General features: G+C 41.2%; 1 protein-coding gene across 3 annotated transcripts in view; it reads left to right on the forward strand.

The window, feature by feature from the left end:
• Positions 1 to 20,255, forward strand: part of znf704 (zinc finger protein 704) — a 50,234-nt gene that overhangs the window by 4,757 nt on the left and 25,222 nt on the right. For 2 of the 3 annotated variants that reach the window (XM_031296260.2, XM_031296261.2), the window contains exon 2: positions 390 to 577. In XM_031296260.2, the coding sequence (XP_031152120.1) occupies positions 390 to 577 (188 nt within the window). The remainder of the gene's footprint in view (positions 1 to 389; positions 578 to 20,255) is intronic. The other variant, XM_031296262.2, reaches the window with a different exon arrangement.

A 20,255-nucleotide genomic window follows, 5' to 3' on the forward strand; every position in this document is an offset into this window, starting at 1 on the left:
AGGTCCACAAAACGAGATGTTTTCACCTAACCTGTCATTTATGTCCCTTTTTTATTCTGAATGTACGAAAATCCACATTTCAAATACTCTGGGTCATATTTGCGCCTCACCACCTTGCTTCCGAACATCAACACAAACTTAAAGTGAATGTTAATCAAATGATGGTTACCATGGCTACGGCGCTAGACTGCTGCACACTGCATATCCGTCAAAATATTTTTTGTTCAAAATAAAAGACGAGTCCAAAATCAGATGTGCATTAAATATTATTTATTTATTTATTGCATCAACATTTCTCATGGCGTACTCCTATATCAGCACTGTTACTAACTTGCGTACATGGTTCTCTACCTTAGCACTAACTTAATTTTCTTTGCATCCCTCTCCAGCAGACCTCCAGTAACGGAGCTCCAGAGAGCCATAAAGTGGAAGGCGGCCCCCTTAGCCCAGAGGCAGTGGAGGAGCAGCGGGTGGCGGACGGCAAGCGGGTCGGCCGGGACCCCGACACCCGATCAGTGTCTCTGCTAGAGCAGAAACGCAAAGTGGTCTCTTCCAGCATTGATGTCCCTCACGCCAGGTAGGTGTGTGTGTGTGTGTGTGTGTGTGTGTGTGTGTGTGTGTGTGTGTGCGCGCCAGTTCTTCGACAGTGAGAGTCTGATTCCTGTCTTAGAGAGAGTTTGGCTTGGGTTCCTACATGCAAAGTTCATTGAAGGTTTATGACATAGATAGGTCATCTCATAAATAGGAGTTAATATGAGCTGAAATCCCATTTTCTTCATGTTACTACTTTTCAGACCACTAAATGCAATGTTATTCCATTACATATATTTTATTATATTCCGTCACATGTCACACTGCACGTCAGTGGTGTTTGTATGTTGGAATGAATGTATTGTTAATCCTGTACCAAAATGTAGTTAGTCCAAGATTTCATCCTTGTCCTAAATATTGAAGGGTTGTGTACAAAATGTCATTTTTTGTGGAAGAATCCCATGCTGTTGCCTTAACTTGCTGAAGCAATTATGGTTATAGTTATTTAAATGGCATGCCTCTGGTGGTTTCCCAACTTGAAAATATGGTGCAACACTGACTCAAGGGCATGAGAGTTAGTCAACTAACATAGTAAATTGCATCGTTACCCTCTTTCATGTCTTTCCTGCTCCGTAGCAAAGACAGTAAGACATACTTTAGCCTTATAGCCAAAATGGACATGAAAAAAAAATATGCTTTAAATTTGTGTGGGAAAACAGCTATCACTTTCTTGCAACACAGAGCCCAATACAAATGAAAACAGTTATTATGTTGATTAGAGGTCGACCGATATGGGTTTTCTCTGGCCGATGCCGATCTTTAGAAATCAGGGTCAGCCGATGGCCGATAAATGCTGCCGATTTATTTTGGCCGATATGTGCTTGTTTTTAAACCTCTATTTGAAAGATAAAATGTAACACTAATATACACACAATTACAACAAAAACATTTATTGAACACTTCACCAATCTACACTTGTATACTTCAATTAAAAATGTATAATGTAAAAACATACTGTATATTGTATAAATAATGTATGAAAAAGATATTAAATAAACGAAACAGGTAAGAAGAAAATAAACTTTGTCAAATAAACCTTTCAATGAAAAAATAAAGTTTAGTGCACTTAGCAGCATTTATTAAACTTCTGAGAATACAAATCTGCAAGCTTCACAGAAAGTGACATGTTATTATTCTCAACACTATTTCCTCCTAACTCCTGTTGAATCACATCAGACTAGGGCTCTCTAAAGTCAATTCTTGTTCACCTTGTTTGTTAGATCATTGTTCATTTGTTGAAGTGTTATCTGTGTTTTGGGGATCCTACTGTTAGCCTAGCTACATGTTCTGTTGACCTCATCAGGATCTTATCTGAGCAGATTTCTGTCATTCAAACAACTCTTAGTTGTAATTTAAAACTCGTCCAGCCAATTTAATAAAATTAAGGGTTTTATTTGTGCTCGAGTCCATAGATGCAGTTAATGGATACAGGCACGGAGAACTGAAGGCTCTTTTAGGAACGATTAGCTCCGTTAGCGGTTAGCTCCAGTTATCTCCGTTATAGGAGTGGATGAGACTAGGGCTGCAGCTATCGATTATTTTAGTAATCGAGTATTCTGCCGATTATTCCATCGATTAATCGAGTAATCAGATAAGAAATACTTAGTAAACAGCAATAGTAAATATTTATTATTGCTGTGTACTAAAAAAAAGGAAACATGTCTTTTGTATATATACAAAAGACAGTTTTTTTTGAAAAAGCAAATTTTTTATTGCCAAATTCCAAGTACATTTTTGGTGGCCCAAATGTTAATTTTTTTCACCCCCTTCCCCTTCTTGCCACTGGCTCTTTGCACTGGATATGCAAAAGAGCTGTTCACTAACCAGAGGGTAAATGTGACGGTACAAAGTGTAAAGCAGGGCTATTCAACTACACTGTTCTGGGGGACACATTTTAAGAAGGCTAATACACAGTGAGGAGAAAGACTAAAGAATGCAGACATCACCGGCATGATGACATCATTCACGTGCATATTAAGTGGCCATGCTGGGGGGAGGAGCCGGTTTGTCTCCGGCAGCAGCTAAGTTTCCAAAGATTAGTAGCAAACTAATAAACAGTACAGTACAAACCGACAGCTTTCGTTTTAGCTTGTTGGTAAAACATGGCTATTTGCAGAGTAGCATGCTGTAGGCTAGTTGTGTAAAACAGCGCGGTGGACGAGAGCAGCAGACGGTAGTTAGCTACCTTGTGTTGGGTTCGCTCCGTGGAATGGATGAGTAGACTGGATGTTTTCTACTGAGATGATGTAGTAGCATGTTTGCAGCTTTAAATGATCCCAAACTTTCTGTTGTTTTCTCTCGCCTGTCTTTTCTCTTAGACCCTCGCTATTTTCGTCTTCGTTCATTTGTAATCTGGGCCGTCAGTCTTGTGTATATATACAGTATATATACAGACGTTTATATATACAGTATATAAATGTCTTATGTCCGCAGAAGTGTCAACCTGTTATGTGCGCTAGTAATAATCCTCCGTGCGGAAACACAGTGAGCCGTACAACCTTAATTACATTGATTTAACGAAGCTTCGAGGCAAAGAATTTTGCTTCGAGGATTTTTTGTAATCGAATTATTCGAGTTATTCGAGGAATCGTTTCAGCCCTAGATAAGACTGCCACGGACAGGGGTAACAACCAGACTCTGATAAATGACATTCGGGGAACTTCCACAGCGGTGTGGCCGCGGTCTTTTGTACGGCTTTATTAGTACAGTTAATCCCAAGGCAAGAACACCAGCAATATGCTACTGCTAACGGTAGCGTCTGAGCCTGAAGTGACTGTGCGAGACACACGGCGCAAGAATTCACGAGGGGAAGGGCTGGAGGCAGCTGGTCTGGGTGCGCTGTAAAAAATGTCGCCTATTCATGTTTTTAACACTAGGCTGCCCGCAGATGTGCCTGTCTATTAATCGGCTTGATATACTGGGATATTGGCTGATGCCGATTATGTAAAAAAATGCCAAAAATTGGCCAATTCATCGGTCGACCTCTAATGTTGATGCATGAGCTGTTCCCTCACACATTTAGTGACTCTCTTTACACACACAAACAAATCTTATTTTAAAATGGTCAGCATAATCCACCACTGAAGCTGGTCCACAATGGGGCAATTAAACATTAATAGGCAGTAGTCCATGGCAGCCAAGAGCCATCTAATAAAAGAAACAGCACTCTTTCACTATTAAATGTGAAATACTAATACCTTGTAAAGCACCGTGCTGTTATCGAACATCACTCCCCATTACTTGTCCTCATGCTGCTGGAGGAGCCCAATCGATGGCAACTTGCTGAAAAGTACAGTAGAAGTCTGAGCACCTTCATTACTGCAGTGCATCCTGAGCCCGGCTTTAAATTTAATAGTTTTTTGCTGATGAACCATTGATTTGGTTCTCTCTTGTTGCTCACTAAGAAGAAGAATCTCTTTTTAAATTGAATCTATCACATGGATTAGACAAACGTTTTACACCACTTCCACTCTAATTACCTCTTGCATAGATTTGCCATAACATTGATATTTATATGGTTATTGTGGAATGGCGTGTTGATCATCTCACTGCCCTTGCACAAGTTCAGCATGTTGCCTCAGCTCAGGGACGATAACTTTATAAACCAAGTTCCTGTATATCCTCCTAATGAAACCACCTGACAACAAGAAAGCCATGGGCAATCTTTTATGAATCGGATCAGATTTCCCCTCAACATACAACAATCCTGATATAATGGTTAAGAGAAACCACAACCTGTAAAAAAAAGCTTCACATATTTCTATTTGTTAGTGTGGACACACAGACTTTCAATAACACACCCAAGTTGTCTCTCTAGCCAAAATTCCAACAGCAATGTGTCAGAGTATGTTGTATTTTTATTTTGCCTGTCCAGGCATTTGTGAAGCATCATTAATGTGAGAATTGCCAGCCAAACACACCCACATAAGTAGAAACAACCAGAGACAAAGGTTTGGTTTGCTTTTGGATGGTTTTCTTGTATCTATATTACGTATCAGCATGATGAAAAAATATCCAAAGCCTTTGGAAAATTCAATGGTGTGGCATACCAGCTGAGAAGCTATGTATTATGAGTTTTTATTATGTGTTTCAATAGTGTGCTCTGCCAACACAAGCTGAGCTTTTTCTGTTCCTCTCTACCTGAGGATTTTTGTCATCTCCTGCCCGGTAAGAAAGAAAGCTATTTAAAGGCTGTGTGTAGAGAGGAGGCCCTTGGAATAATCAAAAAGAATACAAAAAAAGACACATTTTGTGTGCTCTCAATGCATAACATCTGCAAATGGTACAACCTATACCTGTTTTTATCAGAGTTTATAAGTGTTCCCCATGACCTAGTTTCAGTAACTGAGGTTAAAAAATAGGTGTTTTAAGGTTTCTGTAGAAATAAGGAACTCTGTTATTACCTGTTTCATGCTTTCAAATATTCAGCCAGTTCATCCCTTCCTAATGTCATAGGCTTTTTTATGTGTTAATGAAAAGTCTGATTTCTAGCCAACAGCACAGACTAGACATCTAATTATTTTGTGTGTAGCACTTCAAAGCCTGGTACTCAAAATCCAACAATCTATTGTGCTTGTCAAGTGCTAAATCAAACCAACTGCAAAACCAGAGTTAAAAGAAAATCAATTTCAGTCCAATTTGTAAAGTGTGCTCACGCAATCAAGAACATGGAAAGTTCATTCTTGCCACATTTTAACAGCAGGTATGACCCCGAGCTTCTTTCTCAGACATCCCTATAGTGACCTCCTCAGTGCACAGCACCATTATTGCCTTAGGATTAAGATCCATGGCTCTTATCCTCTGCACACCTGCGACCAATTTTCATCCCTGCTCTGGCACTGGGGAAGAAATGGTGCCGCCACAGACCGCAAAGTAACATTTATCTTTAATAGAGACAAGGAGGGAGAAAGGGGGAGGGAGGAGGCTTGGAGGGATGGTGGAAATGGGACGAGGTAGTAACGAGGTAAAAGGGTGAAGGAAATGTATGTGTGGAGAGGAGGACAAAAGGGTAAAGGAGTTGGATTGAACATGTGTAGGACTGTGTAGCTGTGAGGATAACAGTAAAAGAGGGAACTGAGAGAGAATTCCTGAGGATTTTTTTCCCCGAGCTAATTCTCCAGAGAAGTCTGACCTTGAGGTTGTTAATTGCACTCTCAAAAGTTCTCTCTCTGCTGGTGATTTACCAAGAAAATGTATGGCTGTTTGATGGCTCTCCAGGTCCCTTGGAACCCAGATACAATAGGTCTCCTACCTCACTGGGAGTCACTGAAGTACCCCAGTGCCTTGTCTGCAATCATTGGGAAAATAGAGGGAAAATGACAATGTGCCATATACAGTAGACATTAGACCTCAGGGGTTTTGAGAAGCTACATTTATTTTGTTCTTTCTGTTGGCCCAGCTCTGATTACTCTATCGAGTAGCCTCCTTCATCGTATTTGTTCACAGCACATTTACTTCACCCGCATTTCGTCAGATCTTGGTCCAAAAATCAATAGGTGTCATTCCATGATTGACCTATTTCCTACATTGCCCCAACTCCCAAATATCCAAAGAAATGTTTTCCATTATGAAATGTTTTTAAATGTGCTGTGTCTCGAAATAAAGAGGCCGGAATTGCTCGCTGTGGCAGATTTCTGATTTATTTACACCATATTTATTGTCTGATTCTCTCTTTTCAGACATCTCTACTCATTGTCAGACAGTGGTTTTAGCCAGCTGCTGGGCCTTCTCCTTCCTCCAAGGGCTTATTTTTTCTCTATGGAGGAAACGGTCAATTGTAACAAGAGCTGGCGGGGGCAGACCAGTGGAAACAAATGGCTTGGCTTTTGACAAAACGCATTCTGGGGACTAATTACTAGCAGGGGAAGTGAAGTAAAACCTTAATTGAAGGGGAAATCAAGAGAGTGAGTGCTCTGCTTATTATTGCAAAACCCAAAAACAACAGATCTGAGGGTTTAAATCTACTCCTCTTTATACCGCAAGCAGTCAGCAATCACTTTCTAGCATGAAGCAGGGTTACTCATATTTCTGAAAATAACTGGACCCCTTGCTGGTCCTCTATGATGTTGTAATGTCTTCTTTTTTTGATAGCCAAGTCCTACACAATGATCACATTTAATCTGATAGATGGTAATGGATGACCATTCCATGTAGCTGTAGATTAAAGCTGGTGGGCCTGACTTCAAAACCCAATTTAATGCCAAAAGAATTGTTATTGTTGATCAGTGTATTTTAAGAGCAGCCAGTTCATTGTGCTAAGCCAACCATGTGTTCCACACTCGGGGCCTGGTGCATCAGCCAACTCAGACGTGGAACAGGTCCAAAGACTTCCCATCCTGAGCAAAAAGAGGCCCAAAGGGACTGTCAAATTATCGTTTGTCTTTTGATAAAGCCTCATGGCTTCATAATCCACTTGTTTTTCCTCTGCTCATTGTTTTGTTTGTCCTTGTGGTCGTTTTTACCTTTATGGAACACTGTTAAAGATATTACTCCTTTTGCACAATGTGTTTGGTTTGTGGCGAAGGAGGGAGTTGAAATTCCTGAAATGAGAGAAAGGAGGGGAGGATGGGGCGTGTGCATGAGAGCATTGTGGGTTCTCCAGAGAGTGAGTGACAGAAAGAGAGAGAGGTTGTGATGGAAAGAGTGAGAGTGATGCTCAGCGTTTGCCAAAGTTAACAGTTTTCCTTGTTTCGATGCCAGTGGAGTTTAGAAACCATGCGATTACCATCTGAAAAGACAGCTCTCTTGACCTCTCTCTTTCTCCCTCTCATTCACTATCTCATTCTCCCAGACTCAATGCACTATACTATCTGATTGAACACTGAGGGTTTTCCTGCAACAATTTACTTGACCAAACCAAGTGTGTTGAATCCAGTATTCTGTTAAACTATCAGATCGGCCTAACTACACACAGCTAAAAATACCAAACAGAAATGTGCTTGTATTTATATAAAGAGGACTTTGCCCAACATGTGTAATAGAGGGTTCTTGTTTTTGAGCCACTATTATGGTTCCCAAAATTCCAAACATTGTGGGATTTGTCACAATGACAACTTTAGCAGGCACAGTTTCCTGAAGGAAATTGATTTTTATGCATTCTTATAAGAACAATGGCAAACAAATGGTTTTAAAACAAACAAAAACACTACATGTGGTTGCAGTGTGTATGCAGGCTACCTAGTAGAACTTTTCTTAATTTTTTACAGTGTTAATGTGTCCTTCCTGTCTGTGTTGTAGTGTGCAAAACCTGAATAGTGACTAGAAACTAAATAGTAACTAGTGACTACATTTTTTTCTAAACAATTATACAAAGCACTTTGCAAAGTGGTAAATAAAGTGAAATAACAGTTAAAGTGAACGCTAGAAACTAAATCCATAAAGATGGATCTTAAGTTTAAAGAAGGGATTTAATAAATGTACATATTTAGCCAGCTTGAGCTCAGCTCAACAGGTTGTTTTATTGTCTAGGAAACCTGATGGGAAAAGCCTGATGTTGTTTTTAATCTCGGCTTAAGAACAGCCAGTAGGGACCAACCTGGTGTCCTGAGCCAGGCTCATATGAGCTTAAAATGTCTGTGATCATATTTTGGTACCAGGTGCGTTCATGTAGTTGTAATTTAAAGCAGGGGTCTCCAACAAGTAGCTCGCGAGCAGGTTTCCAGTAGCTCGCCAATAGGTTGACAAACTGAGACACAAAATTAACACGATATCAAAAGTGAGGTAGCTAACTTTGTGGGCCGTAGAAGTGTAAAGTGGTTATGTTTTCTTGGACCCTGATGGGAATATTTGCAGTGATATAGCTAACTATGTGGGCTAAAAGAAGTGTAAAATAGTCGTGAACCTTTACATGAAGTTAAGATTTTTCATAAGCTTTGGGTATTGCAATTTTATACGTGTAAGCTTATTTAGCTTATGAGATGAAGAAAGGTTGGAGACCCCTGTTGTAAAGGAATTAGCGAAAATCTTAAAATCAATTCTGAGAGTATCAGGTAACCAGTGCAAACCTGCTGAAATCAGAGTGATCTCATTTTAGTCAGGGTTACACATGTGCACCGTTGTAATATCAGATCCATTCTTTAACCTCCCCCTTTCCATCTTTAGTGTGTCAGTATAATACAATTTAGTATAAAGGGACAAAATGAGATCGTGAGATGCACAGGAGAAAACCAGATGAGACAATTTTCTGGCATGAAGGATTTTCTCATTAAACAGTGACCTATGTGAATAATTTAAATCTATCATATCAATTTGTATTGACTCTCTCTATCTCTACTTTATATCTTTGTTTAACAGGATTCACTGTAATTTGCTTTGTTCAAGGCTTCAGTTGATTGTACTAAACTTCAGATACAATTGTTTGGTATTCATGGGCCCACCCCACCACGCTGTTAACTAAGCTTTAGATTTATTGCACATAGACTAATCAAAGACAAATCCCTCACTCTTTGTCAATATCCACGGCACACTGGTGAGAGCCGCATCGAGTTGGTCTGTGCTGGCTCATTCGACATGTTCTGGCTCCTGAGAAAACGACCACCTGTGATGCCGCAGGAGTGGAATTGTGAGTTTACATTTATATGCAAATTGGCTCTTTAATTAAGCGTGCTGAATATTGGTGAGTGTGAGTGGGGGAACAGATAGCCATGGATTAGTAGACGGTTAGCCTAAATTCACTGCTATCTTTTGCCAAAGCACTGGACCGTAGTAAGCATGTGTAGGCAATGTGTGTGTGTTATCTCAATCCAGGATTTACATTCACTTTAACCGCAAAAGACTTCAGAACCACTTTGTTCATTGGTGTACATCTGGCATGCTAATTACAGCATCAATTATTGAAAATAGAAAGATTATACCATTTTTTACATTGAAGGTTCACTGCATGCATTTCAAATGAAACCCACAGTTTATCTAAACAACGTATTTGACACCCTAGTGTCAACAAAAAGTTGTATGCTGAGTACTTTGACGCTAGCAGTGGAATTGACTCATCATGTGTAACATTCATTTTGAAGCCATCAGCAAAAATCTATTTGCAGTTATTGATGTCGTAAATAAACATAATGCTGCTTCTTTGGAGATTGAACACTCTTTATTGCTGTCAAGGGAGCGTGACAAAATGTGTTGGCCTGACAGCATCGATGGCATTAATCAACAGATGAATCAATCTAAAGCCTCACAGAAAATGTCGCTAGTATGCTAATTTGTCCTACATCGATGCTGTTGTATCTGTATGGTAGTTTTGTGTTCAGTTATTCCCTGCCTGCTTTCTATAATACATAGTGCATGGCCTCAAAGCCAATGTGTATGTGACAGTGGGCTCTGTGGGCCCTCTGCTGCTTTCGATCTAATCCATAGTCTCCGGCTTTAATGGACTGATAGCACAGAGTGCTACAGGAAAACAAAAAAGCTCTAATTGATTCTATCGACAAGTGTGCATTATGGTCATCTATGGTGTATATAAGAGGTGGTACTAATTGACGACAGTTGCAAGTGTCACACATCGAGTCCAGACAGAAGCACTAATGAGGAGGTGAAATTAGTGAATTGAACATCCAAGTATAAAGTAAGAATATTACCCGAACTGGGCAATTTAATCAGCAGGTACTGGGTTAAAGTCAGCTCCTAAAATGATGAGGAAATGAGTAAAAATCATTTTAAGAATTAAATTTAGAAGGTTCCGCCTATTATCGCAGAGTTAAAGTACAGTGCCTGAAAACGCCTATACTCGTGTGGCACTAGCATACAGAATGACCACATGTACTGTTATTTGTGTAAAATCTGAGCATAACTCAAATGATCTCAATTCACTTGTAATAGGCGCAGACATCTTTGACTGAAAATGGTTGAACATTACCATATTGTTTAGTATTTTTTATTTATGTGCTGACAGAAGTGCATGTAGATTATTGTTTGAACCAAGTAAATGTATTTGATCACTTGTGTTCTGTGTTTTTCTTGTATTAAATTGAAGTCAATTAACTTATTTTCTCATAAAGCAGTGGCTAATTAGACATTCATGTATTCAAGCTATTTTTTTGTATTGTTTTTACCTAATGGCCAAAAATAGGGAAATTTGTTCTGAAGAGTTTTATCTTTTGTGTTTGTAACAAAAAGTAGAAAAACACAAAACTGCACATGAAAAACATCAATCTTGAGTACAGAATGTACAGCATAGGGATTGTAAGTTGATTTAATAGTGAACCTCCTGCCATAACTAAGTATTAACATTGCTGTACTGACCCTGGCAAAGTTTTGGTTTGGGGCAAAGACATTGTGACACATCGGGGGAGGAGGGGGGGAGGAACGACTTGCTTCTCAAGTGTAACCTATTAAAAAACAAACCCAGCCCTGCAGAACTACCTCCTCCCCACATTATTTCTAATTATGGCCATCAATTTTGAAGCTCCATTGACCTGACTGTTTTGAATTATTGATATCTGTCAGGCTGACAGGCTTTATTAATTAAAATGGAGATGTACTAATTAAGAGCACAGCATGAGGGTGTCATAATTTTAGCACCATTTTAATTTCAGTGTCGCTCATCAATTTTATCGCTGTGTAGCAGAGTGGGCACGGCATGACCGAGGTGTGGGCAAAGGTACGGGGGAGGTGCCCTCATTTGACATGCGTGCGTGGGTGCGCGTGCGTGTGCGATTGTGTATATGTGTTTCGGTATACGTGCACTATCATTTGATACCACTCCGACTTACTCACTTTTCAGATTATCAGCACTGCCTGCTTTAAGGACCGGATGTTATCAAGACTTCCTTTCTTTGTTCATGACAGTTTGCGTGATAAGAACATATTATTCTTTGTCATAATTCAAGGAGCAAATTAAATTTAAAGACAGGCCATCCAACAACACAACATATCAGTTCCTCCCAAGAGCTGCTTGCCACATTTGTAATGTGGGGCCACTTAAATGTACGTTTAATCAATTGAGACTCACAATCTATTTTTTTTTCTCCAAAGAAGTGACCTAAACAGCAAATTTGTGTGCTTTTGTAACTTGTCATAGTCCAATGCAGACACACATTTTAAAAGGGAACGATGTGATTCATCCCAAAGGGCCCCCTAGATGAGAGTTTGTCTAAAAGACTTGGAACGAAACGTGGAAAAATGCTGTGAAGCTCTGCGACTGTCAAATAGTTTAGTGTGGCTTGTTCAGTGTGGTTCAGTACATCTGTTTATTAACACAAGTGTGTTATGGATGTCGTGGTTTCACACAATTTATATCAGCTCTGCCATATTACTCACCAGTGGCGTCTCTCTTTGTCTCATGCTGAGAGCCTGCATGCATCATATCAGGTCAGAACGCAGGTGCCTCTGCTTTCCCAACAAATGTTGTGCACTCAGGAAAATCTCACATCTTCGCTCAAGCAACGTTTTGACCACTTTCCATCCTGTCAATAGTGTCTGCAGTCGGCGTTCGCCCCATGTTGGCTGAGTCCTGCAGCGACGCAGGGTTCGAATCCGACCTGCTACCCTTTGCTGCGTGTCATCCCCCATCTCTCTCCCCCTTTCATATCTATCCACTTTCAATAAAGGGAAAAGCCCCAAAAAATAATCTTAAAAAAATAATAATAATAGTGTCTGCAGTAGTGTAATAGTAGATAATAAAAGGACATCAATTACCTGCCAGTTAGCAGTTTGGAAGGAGCCGAGCCATGCTGTAAAAGTTTTAAAGGTACACTTTTAAAGCATATTTCTGTACAATTTAGAGTCATAACAACAGAAAACTTGAAGTATTGTAACCAGTTTGTAGACTAAACCTTCATATGATCCTAACTTGTGTTATGACTCAAAGGCATGATGCCTGCACTACTGTTAATTCCCAGATGTGGTTTGAATCCACCTTCTGGACTAACAGATGTAAAAAAAGATATTTACACGGCGGGACAGGCTATAATGTGTTTAGCACGGTGGCATGTAATTTCACCTCCCAAGAGAGCAGAAAGATCATTTTTCACACAAGCGGCAATCATACATACTTAAAGTGGTGATACTATAACATGCGTCAAAGGACCTTTCAGCACAGATCTGCAGATCCTTTGCCAGAATTATGTTTAATGACATGAATAACAACTAGTCTACAAGAAAGCTATTTGACATGCAGCATCTCAACAGTTGGCATTTCTCTGAATTCTGCTCTGCACTGTTGAGTCCAATACACAGTTAAATAAGGCAGACATTTAGTGAAAACTATCCCACAGATGTCTTTCTCCACATCCTTATGTTGTGAGGAGGGAGCGATAAAGTTAATTGAAAGCTAGCCATTGGTTAGTCTGACATCTAACAGCCATCTGCTGGGGCCAAGCTGCAATCTTTTTTTGTTCGAATAGGACAACAGTAGAATATCCTTTTTACTTCATAATCCAATAAAAGGGCTCTGTGGTCTTTGGTGTTTCCAGTAAGCTCTAATGCGGCGAGTAGGCAGCAGACCAGAACTGTAAATAAGAGACATGGCACTTTCCAAAAGGAAAAATTTAAAAGGTAATCCATCATCTGTTGGGTTTCCAGCTCACGCATTTGGCCACATATAAAAAAGAAACCAAGATGACAGCAATTTCCCATCCTTTAGTTGTATTGAAGCATGTAGCTTAATATTTTAAAAAGTGAAATACATACTCCTCTCATCCATCCTACAGTCTTGTGATCCCTGATGTATTTGTCCAGTTGCCTATTGTTTCTTTGGCTCTTGTGACTTTCCATCAGAAATCACCATGACATTTGAAAGCCTCGAGGTGTGTAGTACAGTACCTCCTTTTGTGGACCTCAGCTGCTTCATAAAAGTACCCAATCGTAATTGGCTCTTAACACACACCACCCAACCTTTCAAATGAGATAAAGCTTAGATTGTTGTATCTCTTCTCTGTGGGTTTCTGTTTAATGTTCGCTCTCTTTCTATCTTTCTTTTAAACATGCACGCACGCACACACACACACACACACACACACACACACACACACACACACACACACTTTTTCTCTCGATCTCTCTCTTTCTCTCGCTCTCTCTCTCTCTGCCGTCCTTTGTTCTTTAAAGACATTTGTCATTGGTTTCACTAGCTTAACCTGCAAACTGGATATGGGTGGCATGGTTACCACACACACACACACACACACACACACACACACACACACACACTAACACACGACCCCCTAAATGTAAAGGTTAGTTTTTCACTGTTCAGCTTATCTTGTGTGTGTGTGTATCTGTGCGTGGGTGTACACAGGAATTCAGAAGACAGCTGGTACAGTTTTCCTCAACACACACACACACACACACACACACACACACACACACACACACACACACACCACCACCATCAGAGAGCTCTTAATATCAACAAGGCAGCAGTTTGTCTGCACTATAGATTTGTCACCTCCCTCCTTCCCCCCCTTCTGTCCTGTCCCTCGCTGTAAACAATGTGAGCCAGTGGCTTCGGTCACGTGAGCCACCAGCATCTGCAGGCGAGGTTGTTGTTTTGATTTGGGCTCCACATGTGAGCGGCTGTGTGTGTGCAATCATTTTAGGGGTTTAGGTCGGGTGGGACTCGGATGTTCTGCCAAACTCAAAGGCTGCCTGCAGAACTTTGTGTGTATTTTTGCATGTGTGCCTAGGACTACATCCACACCACTACATTTTCTTTTAAACAATGAATATCTTTGTGTGTGTGTGTGTGTGTGTTATGATAGCCTTGGCAGCATCACCTCACTATGAGCTGAAAATGGATGTGTTTACCAGGAGCTTCTCTTTCTCTCTCTTAAAGATCCCTTTCTTTTTTTCTCTCTTGGAGGCTTTCTAGGCTCACAGCGCACATGCACACATGCACACACATACATACAAATCATGTTACACAGCCATACCCCTACATATAGCATGCATAATTCATGACCTCTCATTGACATCTATGTAAACATGGGTGTTTTCCTCAGCTGATCTGTAGTTGGTCTTTGTCAGAAGGGTTGGGTGAGTAAAATACTGTGTGTGTCTGTGTGTGAAATGTATCATAAACCGTTCATCCAATCTACTTCACGCTTGGTTTCCTGGGTACCCAGTGAACTTGGGGTTTGTGCAGTTTGGACAGCATTGGATATTATTAAACGGTGAATTAAACAAAACAACCGTACTCAACAACTCCTCTCATCACCCCCTTTTGCCCAGATAGCTGAATGAGCTTTCTAATGTTGCTTTCCACTTTCGTTCTCCCTTCCGGTCCGTTTTCTCTCTTTCTCTCTCCCACTTGCTTTCACCTCCCTTGACACGCTTAATTCTACCTTGCTCGCCGAATCTCTACTTTCCCACTTATTTCCCCCTTCGTTCCTCCACGATCTGTCTCTCCCACCCTCCCACACTGTAGCCCTCCTTCTCTTCCTTTGTCTCCTCTCTCTGCTGCCTGCTTTCTGTGTGTGTATGTGGCTGTTTTTCCTCTGACTGACAGAGAGAGATGTTACAGCTGTTGAGCTGTGTCCTGGCGCTGTATAATAGGTAGTGTGGCTAACTTACACTAGCATATGAAGTCAGTAGCGACCACCACAGTGAGGCAAGTACATGTTGTTTATCTGAGCTTTCTCTGACAAACAACTGTGTCGAATTTTGACACTAAAGCATTCTCAAAATTTGAAATCTGCCTGCACACTCAGATTCCACTACAGTCTAATTGCTTCCAGTTGGCTGTTTTCACAAGGGAAATTGAGTTATTTAGAAAATAGCTGTAATTAATAATATACTGAAATGAACGTGCAGTTTACTGAACATGCATACAGATTCTATACCCACAAGACTCCCACACATGCACATTTCCAATTATGTATGCAAATATGCTAATCACTTTCAGTAGGAAGGGTTAATGATTAATGATGGGTGCACAATCACACATTTACAAATGATTATGATATCACACGCAGATAGACAGCACAGAAGCGCCCCCGACTCAGTTGTGTTTCATATTATTTACACTCCAAGTTTGTTTACTTTTTGAATGCAGGCAAAAGCGTGTAGCATTGACCAACATCCTAGTGACATTTGGCACGCTAGCTGACTGAAACCGTACATCAATCTGTTGCCTCGCCTGTGGCTGCTCGTGGTAGCACTGAAGATGTAAGTGGCATACTGACACACAAGTGGTGGGAGTGCAACACATATTTATGTAGCTTGAGGGTTTTACTTTGTGCACTTGTGTTGTTATTTCTGTTAACGCTTGGAGGCACATTCAAAAATCCTTGTGTAGGTTGAAATTGGCAGGTGAGTGAACAGGTAGGTAATTACATCGAGCAATGCGTTCTCGTATTTAAAAGAACGCTGTCCAAAGTCCGACTAAGACTTAAACACAAAATAGCCTCTAGAGGTGTAAATAAGTCCTTGTCCAACACTGAACATTAGCCCATTATCTATGTTGTTATGTGAGGAAAATTCTGCTCTGTCTGGCTGTTCAATCACTAATAACTTTGAAATAAGCAAGCCATGCTACCAAAATAAGGCTGGGGGTAGGGGAGACATCTGGTTTCTGACATGCTGCATGTATGCATGAATTTACAGTAACCGGGCTACTGCAATGCATGTATACGCACTGTTAGTTGCCTTTGACCCTGCACTCACAGCAACTAATCCTGTGAAGGAGAGAGCTTTGTGCTTCTTTGTCTCAAGGTGTCACATTTTATGGAGTACCTCTTCTTATGCTGCATACAGGCAGCCTTCACTACCCAATTGGTAGGGCTCGCCTTGTAGGAGGCAATATGTTGTGAGAGTCCTAAAAATGATGCCATAATTTATATAAACTAAAGCTTAGACAGTGCTCTTTACACAATAATTAATAGTGACTGCAAAAATTATTGGTTTGACATAGTTACCTTTTTAGAAAGCATCTACCTATTTGTCTTGTATGGATGCATCAGTAGAGATCTATGTGGAGTAATGGAACGAAAGAGTCTTTGTGTGGACTTGTTGACATGGTTGAGAGGGAAGAAGGAAGGGATGGGCTCTCTCTCTCTCTCTTTCTGTTTCTCTACCTCCCTCTCTCGTCTCTTTCTTGGTGTTTTCTTTTTTTCTGTCATGGCTGTCTCTTCATCCTTGGTGTCACATCCTCATACCACACAGCAGTAAATTAATCAGAGATTATTCTCGCCTGATGAAGACCTTCCCCCAAAACCTTCCTCCCTCTCCCTCTGTCACTCTCCCTTCTGTCTCTCTGTCGTTATTTTTCTCCAAAACAATTTCCAGCACCAAGCAAAGACTCACCATAAAGGTCATCCAAACATGCTTGTGACTTGTATTGATTATCTGACCACTAATGAGTGATTCTCTGTCCTTTTACCAAAAACTATTAAGGTCCTGATGGGCAAGGCACTTACTGGCTGCTTCTCCAATGTGGCTACAATCTTTAACAACTGTATTTGTACAGTAGGTGTGATATTGTCTCACTCTTCAGTGTGAAGAAGGGCGTTGCTGTAAAACCACATCTTAGTTCACTTTTCCTGCTCAAGTCGAGGTTATCAATCGCATACATAGCAGATCAAATAGGGAGGAAGAGGAAGAGAGGAAGAATGAGAAGGGGATAGAGGGGGTGAGAATAAGGGGGAGGGGTGTCAGTAAAAGGCCTTTAGGTAAATGTTGAAGTGGCGGGCAGATCCTTTGTCCTGCCTTGAGGCTATCTGAGGCGATTGGACCAGCTGATAGGCCTTTTTATAATGCCCTCCATCAGCTCAATCTCCTGGGCTTTTATGAGCACCTTAAGCAAACACACACACACAGACACACACTCACACTCACATGCACGCTGACACACAGCTTCCCCAGCCCCCACTCCCTTCGAGGTGTAATTGGGAAAGAGGCCCCTTCCTCCTGTGTGTGTATCGCTCTCCTGGGAGATGAGGGGCTGGAGTTGTGTTTGGAAGTGTGGGTGTGTGTCTGTCTGCGTCCGCTTGTGGTTACAGCCAAGGTGTTTATAATCAAGCTCAGCGGTGATAAAAGTGTGCTTGTGTCGGTTTATGTCTTTGTGGTTTATGGTTCTTATTGGCAGGGTGTGTGTGTGTGTCCAGGGGGCAGGTAGAGAGAAAAGAGCACTCAGGGGTAACTCGTGCTGCTCTTACGACCCCCATTATCACTACTGCATTTGCCACTAAACACTAATGAACACACAAACACACACACACACACACACACTGATGAGGTGAAAAGTAGCTGGAGGAGCAACCTCCCCCAATCCTTGAAGGAAGGCAGGGAAAAGAGGGGAAATGAGGAGATGGACGGAGGAGGTCTTTGATTAAAGATAATTACTCCTTCTCAGGCCTAGGTGAACCTGCATTTAGTTAGAAGATCATTTGCCTCTATTAATTATAGTCATTCTAACTGCTTACATGTCAACTAACAGTCATGTGATTGTGATGAGACAATATAATAAGCACAATGTCCATGGATACCATTCGATATAGCGCATATTTACCACTCATAACTCACTTAGTGAGTTTCATAAATTCCCAGCATCAGAACAATGATACCCGGGAACGTCTGCCATAACACAGACAAATCATGCTATAGCACGCCAGGAAAAAGGGCGTAACAGAGACACAGAGAAAGAGATCCTCTGATGTTTGCTTTCCCAGCTAAACTCTCAGGCTCTTCATTTACTCCTTTTCTGAAACAGAACTCAGATACCTAATTTCTCTAGCCACTTCCTTTCTTTACTCCGGCACTGCATCACATGGATGAACAGTGTTGATCTGAGAGGAGAGAGGAATGGAGGTAGGGGATGGAGAACGACAGGTGAAAGAAGGGAGGGGGTAGAAGGACATAGGGAGCAAGAGAGAGAAGGAAAGTAAAGGAGGAAAAAGAGGGATGAAGAGGGGGGTGGGGGATATTTACCAGCCAGCTACTCGTCTTGACTCTCATAGCTGCTGCCTTTGTTCGCATCAGTGGACGACCCCCTCACTGCTCATACTGACTCTCGCTCACTCACACACATTCATATACATCCACATTTGCAGGCATGTGTTCAAGCATTCATACTCGCAGATACTTGCAAGCAAAAACCTAAACATCTCACAGAAAGTGACACATTTACTCTAACACACACACACACACACACACACACACACGCACGCACGCACGCACGCACGCACGCACGCACACACACACACACACACACACTTTAGGCCAAATGAGTAGCTTGGAGCAGTGAGATCCTGTGTATTCCCTTTGCTCATTAGGGCATACAGCAACATCAATTCAGGGAAAGCCCATCACTTTACACTGTGTGTGTGTGTGTGTGTGTGTGTGTGTGTGTGTGTGTGTGTGTGTGTGTGTGTGTGTGTGTGTGTGTGTGTGTGTGTGTGTGTGTGTGTGTGTGTGTGTGTGTGTGTGTGTGTGTGTGTGTGTTTTACACTTATCACACCCACTGTTATTGTTATATCTTTAGTAGTCTCGCACTGTTGTTATTGTTATATCTTTAGTAGTCTCGCACTGCCAGACCTATCTCCACAGCGCTGCGGAGTCTGGGTTGTTTGCGTTTTCTATAAACCAATCACAGTCGTCTCCGGTTGAAAAGACGGTGGATCTCTAAAATGGACTCGGGAAGGAACCCACAAAAGAATAAGTCGCATACAATATTAAATGAAGTAAACTGTTCACACAATACAGTAATGTGAGCTATATAAATTAGCTGGAAACACAGTTGAATGTGAATTTGCTCTTACCAGTGTAACCAATCGGTCCCAAAACGTCCCAGTCAGATAGTAAATACCGTAAACATACATTTGTAAAAACTTGTCATTTTCAGCGTCAAGCTTGCTAGCTCGAAGTTTGTCGTTGTTTCCCGCAGAGAACTGAGGCAGACAACAGCAACACACATCCTGATTATCCTGGGAATGTATTGTTGTCGATCCAGACTATAGCTTTCTCAGTATCTTTAAACTTGTTTGTCAAGGTATTTATTTGATTCAAGGGTAGATTCTGCTCTGCGAAAAGCCCGCTGAGATGCAACAATAGCAGTCACAGGGGATTACTTGAGTACATCAAGACACAGGAGGTAAATACAAAAAATATATCAAAACACAGTGCAAAAATAACTGGGTGTGTATCTTAACTGAAAACACAGATCATAAGTGCGGGCAGTGTTAAAATATGATTCAGCAATCATACAAACAATCAAATAATCAGTATTACATAAATAACATGTAGCTTTGTGGGGACACTGGAAATAGTAAAGAAATATATCCAAACAATTACATTTGACAGTTTGAGACTGAAGTGAATTACATTTGTTCTCTCACCCCACCTGCTACTAATATTGGATGGAGGGGAACCCTGTAAGTGGTGTGTCTGTGTGTGTCTGTGTGTGTCTGTGTGTGTCTGTGTGTGTGTCTGGCCCAGAGGCTGGGACATAAGTGGGACCTCCAACCTATAGCACCAATCTAGGGCATAAACACCAAGTGTGTGTGTGCGTGTGTGTGTTCACCCCCAAGCCCAAAGGGTAGAATGTATGCAGGAACCCCAACCTTATAGTGCAAATCTAGGGCACACCACTAAAGCATGCGTGTTTGTGTCAATCAAAATTCATATTAAAAGGTAAAGTGCAGCAGAAAGAGCAGGTGATCATTTGCCTTCATCTCTGTTGCTCAAGGGGTTAACTGTCTTTATGGATGTCAGATGAGAAGAAATCAGGACTT

The sequence above is a fragment of the Sander lucioperca genome, chromosome 16 (assembly GCF_008315115.2).
Source record: "Sander lucioperca isolate FBNREF2018 chromosome 16, SLUC_FBN_1.2, whole genome shotgun sequence".
Taxonomy (NCBI): domain Eukaryota; kingdom Metazoa; phylum Chordata; class Actinopteri; order Perciformes; family Percidae; genus Sander; species Sander lucioperca.